The 14,055-nt window shown below is 45.3% G+C and overlaps 1 protein-coding gene across 3 annotated transcripts; it reads right to left on the bottom strand.

Annotated features, from left to right (window-relative positions):
• Window positions 1-569: 569 nt before the first annotated feature.
• LOC128751282 (uncharacterized) lies at window positions 570-2,139 on the bottom strand. 3 transcript variants are annotated; one of them, XM_053852236.1, is made up of 5 exons: window positions 2,004-2,139; window positions 1,458-1,729; window positions 1,076-1,342; window positions 853-1,005; window positions 570-789 (listed from the first exon to the last, which is right to left on the bottom strand). In XM_053852236.1, exons 2-5 carry the CDS (start codon window positions 1,714-1,716, stop codon window positions 617-619), a joined length of 852 nt encoding a protein of 283 aa, XP_053708211.1. In that variant the 5' UTR covers window positions 1,717-1,729; window positions 2,004-2,139; the 3' UTR covers window positions 570-616. The 3 variants fall into 3 exon arrangements, with proteins under 3 accessions (XP_053708211.1, XP_053708195.1, XP_053708204.1); XM_053852220.1 differs by lacking the exon at window positions 2,004-2,139 and adding an exon at window positions 1,850-1,994; XM_053852229.1 differs by lacking the exon at window positions 2,004-2,139 and adding an exon at window positions 1,903-1,962.
• Between the last annotated feature and the right edge of the window lie 11,916 nt (window positions 2,140-14,055).

Raw genomic sequence — 14,055 nt, 5'->3', positions numbered from 1 at the left:
TAAAGCAGGCCACCACTGGACTATAGAGCAGTGGAGACGCCTTCTCGGGAGTGGTGAATCACACTTTTCCATCTGACAATCTGATGGATGAGTCCCGGTTTGGAGGTTGCCAGGACAAAAGGTGCCTTTTGAACTGCATTGTGCCAAGTGTGATATTTGGTGGAGCAGGAATTATGGTGTGGGGGTGTTGGGTTTGGCCCCTTAGTTCCAGGGAAAGGAACTTTGAATGCTTCAGGATACCAAAACATTTTGGACAATTCTATGCTCCCAACCTTGTGGGAACAGTTTGGTGCGGGTCCCTTCATCTTCCAACATGACCGAGGACCAGTGCACAAAGCAAGGCTCACAAAGACATGGATGACAGTAATATTACAGTTATGAAACAACTGAAAAGTAGCATAAAGAAAGAAAGCAAGAGGCAGTCATTTGTCTCCTCAAATATGCAAACAGTGCTGTTCACACACATATAGGAGGCATGAATTTACACTGAATTTTATTCAGGAGAACCTTACAGACGGTAGCAGCAGCTTGTATTTACACTTTTTTTTTTTAAATGAAGGTAATACAAATCTGTTTGCAGTTCATTTGACTAAAGAGGATCCAGTTTTGTCTCCACTCATGACTGTGACATTAGAGGAAGTTCTGCACTAGCAAGGAGTTCCTCCCTGAATATTGTCTCCTTCAGAGCAAAGAGGGTGACGCCTGAACTATATGCTGCAGGGATCTTTATGTGGGTCAGCGTGGTCTCTCCGTGCTCCTTGTGTTCCAGGACCACCCGCCTCACCTGCCCTGGAGGTCACGAGGACAAGTGAGGATTGTAGAGTGCCACTAAAATTCTAATATCTGCCTTACCTTCCACATCGAGGTCTTTCCAGCGCGGGTCGTCCAGATTCTCAGTCAGGCTAAAGGGACCGTGCTCTGGCTTGAGGCGTTGCAGCACATCTTCACTTCGAACAAGCAGCACTGACTCACTGCTCAGCCGCTCGCAAACATCCTTCACAGGTACTGAAATGCAGATTCCACACATAAAGATTTCGAGGCAAAGGCTTGCAATAAGAGCCTGCGTTTGACTGACCAACATCTAAAGGGTTGGTCATGAAAACAGCATTAGGGGTCACTCCAAATATGAGCTGATGATGCCACGCGTCGGGAACCTCCTTATCCTCCGGGACAGCCAGTTGCATGTTCATGGTCGCCACAGGTACAGCACCTTTCCGTATCCAGCTCGCCAGCCAGGAGACCAGCCTGACCCTCCGCTGAGGATACAGGTGGAAGAAGCGGCCGATCACCTGCCCTTTACTGGCTTTGCTCGCTCCTGCGATGAGCTGAGTGTGAGAGGCACCTGGCAGATAACAGTGTTGTAAAACGATTGAAAAAGACTTCTTTCCAAGAGATACTACAGGCTTATTTAATTGAATACACTGAATCTATATTTTCATCTGTGAATCAATATTTACCTGCCTCACTGCGGGACAGCAGGTAGTCATCCAGTGGGGAGTCGTTTCTTCTCAAGCGGGTTTGGACACAGCGATCGGCCTCTTCTGGGGCCACATCCAGCCCCAGCGCCTTCAGCACGTCCACAACAGCTGTGGCCCCGCAGGCGGAGGCGCCGATCTGCACCGTCTGTTTCTCGAACGCGTCCTGGATGGACCACAGCATTGCGCGGTCTGCTCTTGCCTCCCGGTCTCCATAAAGACGCTCATGTTTTGAGTCCATGCTGGAGCTTCACCTGAACAGAACATTGAAACGGACATAACTAAGAAGGGATGTGGCGATTTAAACACAAACGCATCTATGAAACACCAACCAATTTAGTAGCCAAGTTAAAGGGTCAACAGAGTCATAATACCTAGTGTTCTCTGACAGCCTCCTTGAACACACTTCATAATGATCGCCACTCACCAACGAACTTGCTGTTCCACATTAAACCTAAAGTCAACTCGACTCCAGCAAGTACACATGACAAGCGCATGCGCACACCACATGTGGCTTTTAACACTCACGCTTTGTCGGTCGACGACAGAAGGCAACATGCACTTATTGCCCTCTGCTGGCTGTAAGAGTCATGACAGACGAACCAGTTATTTAATTTATTTGTTGGAACAACGATGATCGCGTCGACAAGCATTACAAGAACATGGTTATTGTATTTATGTACCACATTATATGTAGCTCCTTTGTGTGTGTTCACTGGTTTACTTTAGTTTCTTTGATCGAAAGAGGTGACGTCACACATTGAATCGCTGTCACGTATCCTCCGTCTGTGAGAGCGACGGGACTGAACCTCATCCCGAGAGTTGCACTGAAACGTTCCAACCGTTAGGTGTCAGTCTTGCTCCATGGACGTGGAGCCTACGACCGTGCACTTATTTTTTTACTTAAAATATAAAAAAAAAAATCTACTATTGTGTTGTTTCCTTTAGGTTTATGAGCACTGCACAGTCAGTGAAATCAGAATCAGGAAAAACTATATCAATCCCAAGGGAAATTGTGTTTGTAACATGCTCTGTACTCAACAGATCACAATAAATTAAAAAGAAATAATATTATAAAGTGCAAAAAGGTGATACAAAAGATGTTAGAAAAACAATGCACAACAAATGCAGTTCAAGAAAAGAAAATGTGAAAAATGAAAATGTGGAAGTCAAGAGGCAAACATTTCCTCATACACCAGGTTGTGTATAGTCTGACGGCCAAAAATCCTAAATCATACAGGGATCTGTAGCGGGCCCCACAAAGCCAACCTATCAGAATCAGAATCAGAATAGAATTTATTGCCATGGTCAGTGGGGAGCCCACCAACGAGGAAAGTGCTTTGAAATAAATGCTGTTAATAAATAATATAAAATAAAAATGAAAAAAAAAAGAATAAAATAAAGTCTGATCACAAATGTAACAGTCTGATGGCTAAGATCGAGAGATGGAGCGAGAGAGAAGTGAGATCACATGATCATGTGAAAGATGGTGTCAGGGAAGCGCCCCATCCCGTAATAAATTATATATATATTCATTGTCCTCAAAAAGCTATACATTGTCTGAATTTTCTCACATGGCTCTATTTCCATGAATGAAATGAATTATTTACGTCCAGATGCTGGCATAGGTTTCTGCAGCATCTGGACTGCCCAGGAACCTATGCCAGGATCCTGTTTGTGGACTTCAGCTCTGCCTTTAACACGATTCTCCCAGCTCTGCTTGAAGACAAGCTTCACCAGCTCGACGTGCCTGACTCCCTCTGCAGTTGGATGACAGACTTCCTGACCAGCCGGAGTCAGCGTGTGCGGCTGGGGACGACTGTCTCCGACACTCGGACCCTCAACATCGGGTCTCCTCAGGACTCATCTCAGATGGAGATGAGTCGGCTTACAGGAGGGAGGTGGAGCGGCTGGTGTCCTGGTGCAGCCACAACAACCTGGAGCTCAACGCCCAGAAGACAGTGGAGATGGCCATCGACTTCAGGAGAGTCACAGTTTCTCTGTCCTCTCTCATGTTGGCTGGTTTATCCATTCCTACTGTGGACTCCTTCTGCTTCCTGGGAACCACCATCACTGAGGACCTCAAATGGGAGCCAACCATCAGGTCCCTCATCAGGAAGGCCCAGCAGAGAATGTTCTTCCTGAGGCAGCTACGTAAACTACGACTGCTGATGAAGTTGCTGATGGAGTTCTACACGGCCATCATCCAGTCCATCCTCACCTCCTCTATCACTGTCTGGTACAACAGCGCCACCTCCAGGGACCACAGCAGACTGCAGCGCATCGTACGTTCTGCTGAGAAGGTGATGGGTTGCAGCCTGCCACCTCTTCAGGACCCGTATGTCTCCAGGACCCAGAGACGTGCAGGTGGGATCAGAGCCTTCGACCCTTCTCACACTTATCAGCACTTTGTTCCAAAACACTTTCCCAGTTGGTGGGCTCCCCTTGACCATGGCAATAAATTAAATTCTGATTCTGATTCTTAGCATCCGTGACTTCGATGCCATTCCAACTACAGAAACATAAAACACATAAGAATATAGGTGACATTCATCTCTGGCTGGACATAAACGTGTTGGAAGAGGCTGAATAATATCCCACAATAGACATTTTGAACAGTTGTTTACTGCCGCAGCAAAAAAAAGTTTGAGTCTTCTTGTGTCATAATTTGCATCCTGTTCCGAGGCTTGCTCAATAATGTCGGAACAAAGTCACCACTAATGACTCATTATTCTCTCTGGAGCAGATGGCTGTTCAAGCAGCACACAGACTTACTCAAGTCTTGATGATCCACAAAGGACCTTCAGCAGCCTGCTCTCTCTTTAGTCTCTGGACTGAAAGAGTCAGAGCAAATGTGTGAAACTGGATTTGAACTCCCATTCATGACTGAGGCTGAGAGACGCTTTTATGGATGGGTTCTGCTCCGTTCTTGTCAGCGTGAGCCAGTCACATGAAGACACACTTATTTACACGTGGGAGCTCAAAATGCCTCTGAAAGTCAGTGGACTGGTTCAGGAGATGTGCGGACAAAATTAAAATAAATTCAAACAAAAAAATGAGATTACACCGTGAACACCGTCAGTGGCTCTGTTACAAGGAAGTGAACTCTCATTCAAAACAGCTGGTGGGCGGTTGTGTGCGTGAGGTTGTGGATTGGATGGTGTGATTTTCACCTTCTCTTCTATTATGACATTGGTGCTGCTCGCCCCCTCGCGGGTTATTTAAACACTATCTCCACGACCTCTTAGCAGGACCTTAACTGTTGACAGCCAGGTGAGCGGATTTATAATAAATAGCCTGGGCAATTTAAACATATCCGGAATGGCACATTAGCATTGAAATGGGGAGCAGGTTTGTCAGTGGCAGGTTCTAGGTCACGGAGGCAAACAGCCAGAGGTAACAATGTACTCGTTCCCACACCACACCTCCTCTGCCGCCAGCGAGCGCACATCATCGGTGTCAACACGGTTTCAGTCCTGATTTGTTTTGCAGAGGAGACGGGCCACAGAGGTCTGGGAGAATCTAGCTTTCCGAACATATGGAGGAATAACAGTGGAGGATTACAAATCCTTATGTATGAGATTCACACCACAAAAGTCCCTCTGGGATTTTGTAGACTATTTTTTTATTGATTGTTGCAGCCAAAAACACCTGATATTGCAGCACATTTTGCAATCATTTATGGTTCTGGAACAACATGACGGGAAATAAAATCCTGAGCAAATAGTGTCAGTGTTGAACCTAAAAAAAGCTCCAGGTGGCAATGATTGAAACGAACCTCACTTCATTTGCCAAAAGTATTTCAAGTGCAAAGAATGCACACACAATAAAGAAATAAACGCACATGCGTGTGTGTATATATATATATATATATGTAATTTCCCAGCATGCTTTACTGACAGCAGAAGCAACAATCAGCCATACAAATGTGACTGTTCTAGAGTCCAGACAAGCGAATACAGGCTGCAGCAAATGTGGATAAATACATGGGTCCAATCCTTTGTCAGCCTGACAGTACAGCATCAGATTCCTAATGTTTACTTTGTCATTGGAATTGAAGATATGACGCTCATTCGGTCAACATGTTGGTGACATGAATGGCACTTGTGATCCCAGTTGGTGCATCGGTGGACTGAAGAAGCAGTGACAGTTTACATTGATGAGCGAGGAATATAAATCAGTTCAGGAGACAAAATGCCAGAGCTCAGCTTGAGATTCACTTCATCCTGGATTCATATTTCAGTGTCTGCCAGAAACCATCCGCTCACTATCATCACTGGTCTCTGGACTTCTCCTGCAGATATGATTTTCTCCTCCAGCTGTATCTGCCTTCAGTTGCTCCCAACTGCCCGGAGAAGCAGGAAAAAAACATCTAGTTTCAGGAGGAACTGATGCTGTGGAGTGCTGTGACACCCTGGGCATCCTGGCAGCAAAAACACATTTTTGAATCAGACAGAAATGACTTGTGTCCAAGACAAATGAACAGTTTATCTTCTCCTTCAACACCCAGGTACGATGATCATTCCTTCATGACTTGAGGGATCTTATCTTATCTTTCATGAAACCTAATCTGCTCGTCTAGATAACGGTGAAGCTCTCTTTCTGAGCTCAGCTGGTGGCACTCTCAGCTTTAAAACTGTGAAGTAAATGTCAATAAATTGGCTGTACAAATATGATGAGGACAAGCTTTGGCCACACAGGGGCAGCCGTGGTCCACATGCCAAGGTGCAGACCGGAGGTTCCCTCTCCCTCACACATCTGCTCAGCCGAAGTTATGAGCAAAATCCTGCCATCTTTTTGCTTAATGAGATTCTGGCCTCTCTCCGGTGTCACACTGAGTGCCTCTGTCTCCAGTGACTAAATCTTCTCTGGGTGTAGTTAACAGAACATTTCGACACGAGCGAAATGGAACCAACAAGACACTTGGTGTGGACGCCTCATTGGTCAGTTGGGTTAATGGAGCACAGATGGATTGAGTGTGAAGCTGCTGGAGACAGATGAAGGCTGAAATCTCTGGCTGTCATTTCAAATCTGTCCAACTCACTTTGCCAGGGAGAAGACCCAGATGTGGCCACACATGAGCTGCTCTGAATAACACCGCGGAAATATCATTAATGAAAATGAGTCTGGAGCTCGAGTCAATCATTAATTTTGCCGTGCGCTTCTCCCTCACCTGCCTCACGTGTCACAGACGAAATGAGAAGATCATGCTTCCACCTCACAGTCGGCGCAAGTGTATTTTGGGTTGTAAATCCTCACTGGAGGCAGCTGAGATGAAAACAACCGCAATGTCAACAGAGTTTTCAGTGGCAGCCGGGGATCTGTCTCAGTCATGGTGCTCACCTCACAAACACAGCAGAGCAAGTGTGGAAAGCAGCCAGAGATCAGAGAGAATGGGGAGCAATTTTCTGTATTTGATTGCAGACCTGCTTGTTGAGCTGAGCTCACATCGCTGTGATAGAGCATCCAGCTCTTACCAACAGCAAAGCAGGCTGCGATCACCCCACTCTAGGGGCCAGTACTCCCACTGTAAGTCACTGTAGCCTGCAGAACAAAATAGGAGGCACAGTCGGAGCCAACTGGCTCATATTGATAGGTGATAAGTCCAGTGGAAACGCTCCTGTTGATGGTGATGGGCAGAGGAGGCTGCATGAAACCCACTCTCTGTTCAGAAATCTTAGGATGTGAACAACCGTTAAATGTAACCCTCACATCATTTTTAAACCGAGAGCACCACCTACCTAGCAGTGACATGAAGACACTGTTTCACGAAGCCTCATCAACCCATCAATACCTGTTGGTCATCATTGTGCGGACCAAATCTGGACGAAACCTGCAGAGTCATGTTTTAATCACTTGATGCACTCAAGTGACTGTAGTACATCAAGTGCTCAAATGGAAAAGTGACAAAGGAGGAAATAGCGTCTTTGATTTGTTGTCAGACGGTGCTTTGGCTTTTTAGAAGTTTGGCAATGTATTGATACAGTTTATTAAAGGGAAGGGGGAAGTTTTGACAACCGTGTCAAGATCACTGGCAAAATTGACTGAGAAAAAAGATTTTTACGTTCCAATTGTAGTGCAAAACTAACTAGATAATGAATGTGTTGGATTAGATGGGCCTGATTTGGACGCCGTTTTCAGTCCCACCAGGAGATGGCGATGCTGTGATCGCAACCAATCACCGTAGGTGCTGCAATTATGTCCAACTTTCCCATCAATTCCACCAACCACTTAAGCCACCTTTGGCCCACTTCTCCACGCGGCATGTGCAGCATCATATTCCCTCCTTCCTGGTTGAGATGAAGTCATGTGCGACGCCTAACACTCACATTTGCCCAAGAAGATTGCCGCCAAGAGTCACAATTCCGACGTGAACGACACTGAATCCAGTCATAAATGTCCAAATTCCCATGATTGAAACGTAGAACACACGGAACTAAAAGGTGGTGCTCACTAGTGCAGCGTTAAACAAACATGGTTGACCATGAGCTCCATCTCTCTCCAGGTTATTTTTGACACTCCGCATCCAGACCCTGAGGAACATATCAGCACTTTTTTAATGAAGCTGCGGAACAACTCCGGTCATAAACACGCCAACGTTCCCCACCTTAACCTCTCAGACTAAAGACCAAAGGTCCGCTCAGCACACGGAACTTTAGCTGCAGGAAGTGAGGTCATGCCGTGTCAGAAGTGGTGCACTTGCATTCTCTGCTGTCACCAGTCAGATCCAGGACACGGCGACCCCTGTGGTCAAGGATGAGAGGTGCACACAAGTAACTGGTGAGTCAGGGTGACGGCGGTGAAATCGATCTGAAAATCGATTCCTGGAGGCAAGAGCTGAGAGAGCGGAGGGATCCACCTCTTTATACAAGCCAGACATTTTTATGGTTCTATTTCAATAAATGTCATATTTTAAATCACACTTTCCTGACATTTTGTGAGTATTAGAGCGATAAAGCCACAGAAGCAGATCCCACTCAGTGGGTAAACTTTGCAGGTTGGAATTCAAGTTTCTCTGCTTTGTCAAGTCCCTGTCTGCTCAAGGACCGCAGAGAGCGTAGTTCATATTCATCACCAAACTCACTTCATGGCTCAAAAGAGGAACCAGAAAAACCGAAGTGAAAAGAGAAGATACAGTATGAATATGAAGTCAAAGGATGTTGGAAGGCTGCCTCTTCAGCAGCTTAGCAATGGTCCAGCTGGCAGCCGGCAGTCTCCACACAGCACAGATGGATCGGAACCAGACCAAGTCCTATCTGACTTCAGACCCCCCTGCTCCCCCAGCCCTCCTCAGTCATCATCTGTGTGTCCCTGTAACTGCATGTGTGTGCGAGAGCGGCTAATCAGTTTAACGTAAGAGAAGCTGACAGTCATAAATCAGGGAGAAATCTCCTCTTCCTCTCTCCGAACGCTGGCAAGCTAACTGGGCTCCAGGAGTGCTTGAAGGAACCGCCGCCCGCCTGAACAGCTCTGGTTAATTTAATGTCGCCCAGCTCCAACTGCGCTGCATATGAACATGTGTAAAGGTACTCTGGAATGTCTGTGACAGGCGGCTGGATGGACACTTCGCTAAGAGAAGAGGTGGGACATTTAGAAAGGAAAGTAATTCGGATAAAGTAACCGCGCACGTGATCAGTCAGCTGAGTTTTCTGTTTCTCTACGAGGTCATCCAAAGCTTCCTCACGCTCCAGGGTGCAAATCTCCATGAAGATAATCGCCACCAACCAGAGTAAACATGGAGGAAGCCGGGCAAATAGAAGTTATGGATGAAGCTGCAGGCTGAGCCGCTTCTTTGGACCCACTCAGCTCAGCGTTGGTTCACTTGCAGGATTCTATTAAAGAGATGGATGCGGAGCTGAGCCGTGTCACAGGGCTCCTCTGCTGCAGCCGGCGGTGACGGAGTAAATGACTTCATTAGTCCAGAAGCAGCTACACGCACGCTCCCATGCACAAATTCTAAGATATGTTTCAGGATTCACAACACAATGTCTTCTTCATGCTTGGGCGACTCATGTGTGCACATCCGTAATGTAGCATGGCAATACGTCTACAGTTGAAAAACAGTAGAGGACAGATAAATACCCAGCCAGTGTACCTCAATAAGACATTTGTTATTTGGAAAATAAATGATTTTGTTTCCACTTCAAAGTTGTACGCCACATTGTGTTGGTCTTTCACATAAAATTCCATGAAAATCTATTTGCGTTTGAGTCAAAATGTGAACGCTCTTGCGAGCCACAGTACCTTGAGCAGCTGCAACATAAAGGCCAATTTACGCTCCTGGACGGAGCCTTCTGTTTGTGCTTTGTGTTACTTTCCACCACTTTCCTCAAAGCTTACGGGACCAAGTGCTGCAGTACCATCGGACACCCGAGGCAGTGGTGCTGTTACTACCCGATACGTAGCTCTAATGAGACATGAAGAAGACACAACAATGGTGGAAATGATGCGTTGTCCAGTCGTCCATATATGTAACAGCCTCACCGACCACCGGCTGTTACAACACTGCCTCTTTTGTGCAAGAGGTACAGTGTCAATACTTTCCATGGAAGCGTGTGATCAGCATGGTCATGTGATCAGCGATGGTAACAAGGTTTGTCACGTACGGGTACATTTTCACAAGGGAGCATCAAATGGCCACAAAGGACTTTAACAAACATGGTGAGTGTGGAAGAAGCATTGGTACAATTACTTATTGGGTAGCAACAGCAGTACTGCCCCCTATGGTGTCCAGTGGTCTGTATCCGTAAGCTTTGTGGAAACATGCAGAAATATGGAGGAAATGAACTCGTGGATAAAAGGATCTGTCCGGAGGCGACTTTCTTTTCTGCAACATTCCTGAGGTCAACAGCATCAATCCATTCACTTTTTCTCATGGCTCTTTGCGGCGTGAACAGAGGAGGGAGAGGTGCGACAAATGGCAGTCGACTGTCATATCATCATCCAATAAGTGGTTGGTCGGTCCAAAAGAGAGTATGATGTTTTATTTTTGTGTTGAAGCTTTGAGTGAATTGTTTGCATTTAGGGGATGACAGGGATTTTCAGAATCAGAATCAGAAAAACGTTATTAATCCCAAGGGAAATTATGTTCATAACATGCACTGTACTCAACAGATCACAATAAATAAAAAGAAATAATGTTATGAAGTGCAAAAAAGCTATACTACAATGTGCAAGAAAATGCAGTTGAAGAAGATCCTTCATTGTCATTTTTACAGAGATGAATTGTAGTATGAATTGAGCAGCAACGCAGCAAACAAAGCTCAAGGTAAACACAAAAACTACAATGAATCTTACACTGTGCAGCGATGCAGTCGGCCATTCAGAGGCGCCGAGCTGCTGATGGAAAACCACCGAACAATGTTAGATATCTTGGTCTTCATTGTCACGGTTCCATGTGTCCATTCCAACAGCAAACTGCAGTTACTAAACAGGGATCATGAAAACAACCTTTTTTGCAAGCCATTTTATCTATCTATCTATCTATATATATATATATATATAGCTATAACAATTTATTAAAACCTTTAATCTCGATTAATCGCACTGAAGCTGAGTTAACTCGGTGAACTCGGTTCTAAATGATGCTTAAAGGAAAGCATTATTGGCCACTCTGCTGGCCAACAATGTTTTCCTCATGCAAACATCTGTTTACTCCTAACAACCCAGCATGACAGATACTGGTACTATTACACTGCGTTCTTTAGAATAACCTCAGAGGCACTGAAGAGGCTCAACACCATGCAACATGGGAAGCATTATTGGCCCCCCTGGTGTTGATAACATCTTCCTTTAAGCTACATTTAGAGCAGATGCGAAATGAGTAGAGTGGGTTACCTCGATTAACCCACAATTAATTGAGATTAAAATGTAATCTGTTAACAGCCGTAGTTTTGGGCATTAACTACTGTTTGTTTAGTAAATTCACAGCAACTAAAATGAAAACAGTTTATTCAAACGGCGTCCAGGAGGAGAGGAGCCACCGTGGGCAGAGATGCAGCAGTTTGCCCCAGGAACACGTCTGACCCAGCAATGTTACACACCTCGGTCGCTGGAGAGTAATTGAGGTGAGACATCTGACAAATCTTAGTGGTGACATTCTTCATATAAGCTATCTTTCTGGACAGCCACTGCTGTGCTACTGCATCTGCATCTTGCCGATGAGTCCACACAATCTTTTTACTGACACAGAATGATGCTGAACTTCTGCTGCAGGGTGGAGCATCACCACAGGAGGAAGACAGCAGGTCTGGAGGTAGTTGCATAAAATGATCAAAATAAGCATAGCATCCACATTGCCATAAAAGTTAGTCCGTCACATTTGTCCGTCACAGCACCTGTTTGTCAACTCCTCCCTCACTGTTTTCACTTGCTTCTTTGGGAACGTTCCTAAAACACCATTTGCTCTTGAAAGGACGCAGATGGTGAACAGAAATCTATATATTTTCATGCCTTCCCTATGTGAGAGACGTGAGGAAGGAGCCGTGGCTGTGAACAATATTAATTCAATTACATTTATGAGGCCTGAAATGATACAAGGATTGAGAGATGTGAAATATATTTTTTTATTCCAAGAGTCTGAACGACGTCAGGCTTGTGCAACTTATTTTAAGAGTTTCAAAAATCCTTTCTGTGAACTGTAATGGGTTTTCATGAAAAGCATGGTTGATACATCTGCATTTTAAAAACTTGAACTATGATAAGAAACACATTCTTAATGAAAGACAGATGACACCGGTGTTTTTTTAATGTCAAGGAATCAAACCACATAAAAAATATGTTTCATTGAGCTTCACTATCTTTCAGTCAGGCTCTTCAAAATCTCACTGATCATGTCCAAGTTACGTGTCTCAGGAGATGTCCTTGATGAAGATGAAAGCAGACTTTGATGGGATTTGGCACAGAGCATGAATGTCTGTTTATAATGTTGCCATCCCATGCTGCCTCGTTCATCCACGCTGTCTATTCATCACCTCTTCCGATCTTCTCCTCCCTTCCAAATCCCAAACCCACACACCCCTTTCTCACCAGTTTGACTTACAGCCACAGCTTTCCCATCGGGAAAAGGACTTCAGGTCACTCAAGGTTATTATCATGTCCAAGAGTATTGAAGGGAGGGTGGTTGAGGGTTCATGAAACAGTGTCCTGATATTCAGCTCTCTGCTGTAAAAACAACACATTCAATGAAACCTCTTTCTAAAGCATCTGGTGGCCTCTGGACATTCGGACACTGTTTTATCACCCCTGCAACACCGTTTCATGGTGCCTCATTTACCGATCAGGAGTCTAGAGAATGACCTCGCTGCAACAGTCAGTGGCTGTCGTGTTTTATTTGGCTCCCCGCTCATGTTTTGCTCTCCCTCCTGACTGAGGTTGGTGCACTGTAGCTGGAGGCAATCTGTGTAATCAGACCCCGCCGTCGGCACAAAGGAGTGCAGTGTTTGGGAACTATTTGCCGGAAGATCGCGTCTCCAGACCTGGTACACACTACTCTCACATGTAACGCATTGTTTTGGTTTTTATAATGTTTACCTGAGTAGTGCAAGAGTGAGAGCAGAAATCACACGCTTTTGTTGGGACTGCGCTTGAGAATTCAGATCTGGTGAGGCGAGAGGAAGGTGCACGTGACCAGGGACCCTCTCCACGTCCATTCACTGTTTCATCAAACTCAATATAGCGTCGATCCTTGTGAGTGCAGGGGTCTCCAGCTGAAATGACTGGGCGCTCGCCAGAGGCAAAGTTTCGGTGCAGAGGCGTGATGTGATTTTGTTTCATCTGGTGCTGTTATTGATTGTCATCTTGGAAGATGAAAATCAGATTGTGTTTGATTGCCATTGTCCCCTGGCACAGGAGCTATGGTATCCATGAATGGAAGCCGAGCAGTGGAACCGTGAGCATACTTGCAACAAGCTTCTCAAGGTTGCCTGTTCGCCTCCGGTGTATGTCTCTTGTGCTTTTATTCTTAAAATCAATCGATGCATTTTACCGTGATCCTGTTCGAAATACTCAACTAAATAACAAGGCCATTTTGTGTATTTTTATCAATCATTTATCAATAATCCCAAAAGATCCTCATCAAACGTATGCCTTTCTTTTGATATCATTTTAGTAAACAACGTCAACAGCCTGAATCCTGGTCCTCCTCCCTCCACTGCCACAGAAACACCTGCAGGTTCTTGGATGAACAATTCATCCAAAGTTCACGGCTGCTTCCTTTTCACTTTTTGGTGAGTGATCTCAGCTAAACAAATCAGGCTGGTCACAACAATGACCCAGCTCTGACTGGGAGGATAGGATGACAGCTGCAGTATGGAGGAGCGGTGCAAGAGTTGGGAAAGATTCTGCTTCTCATTTGTGGTTAATTTTCCAGTCCTACTGTCGGTGTCAGGATGTGACAGTCGTATGTTGCGCCTACATAACGTGGCGGCCCGTAGCCCTGGGACCATTTGAATAATTTGATTTTTACTTGACTCATTCTGGACCAAACATTGCTACTGCCTCCAAGCATCACAGTCGCCTAAACTTGAAGACAGCAAATGTACTATCGATGGATTCAGTTGTTGATTTTTGACAAAGTGAA

Source organism: Synchiropus splendidus, chromosome 1, assembly GCF_027744825.2.
Source record: "Synchiropus splendidus isolate RoL2022-P1 chromosome 1, RoL_Sspl_1.0, whole genome shotgun sequence".
NCBI classification, from domain to species: domain Eukaryota; kingdom Metazoa; phylum Chordata; class Actinopteri; order Syngnathiformes; family Callionymidae; genus Synchiropus; species Synchiropus splendidus.
This window is presented reverse-complemented; position numbering and strand designations above follow the sequence as displayed.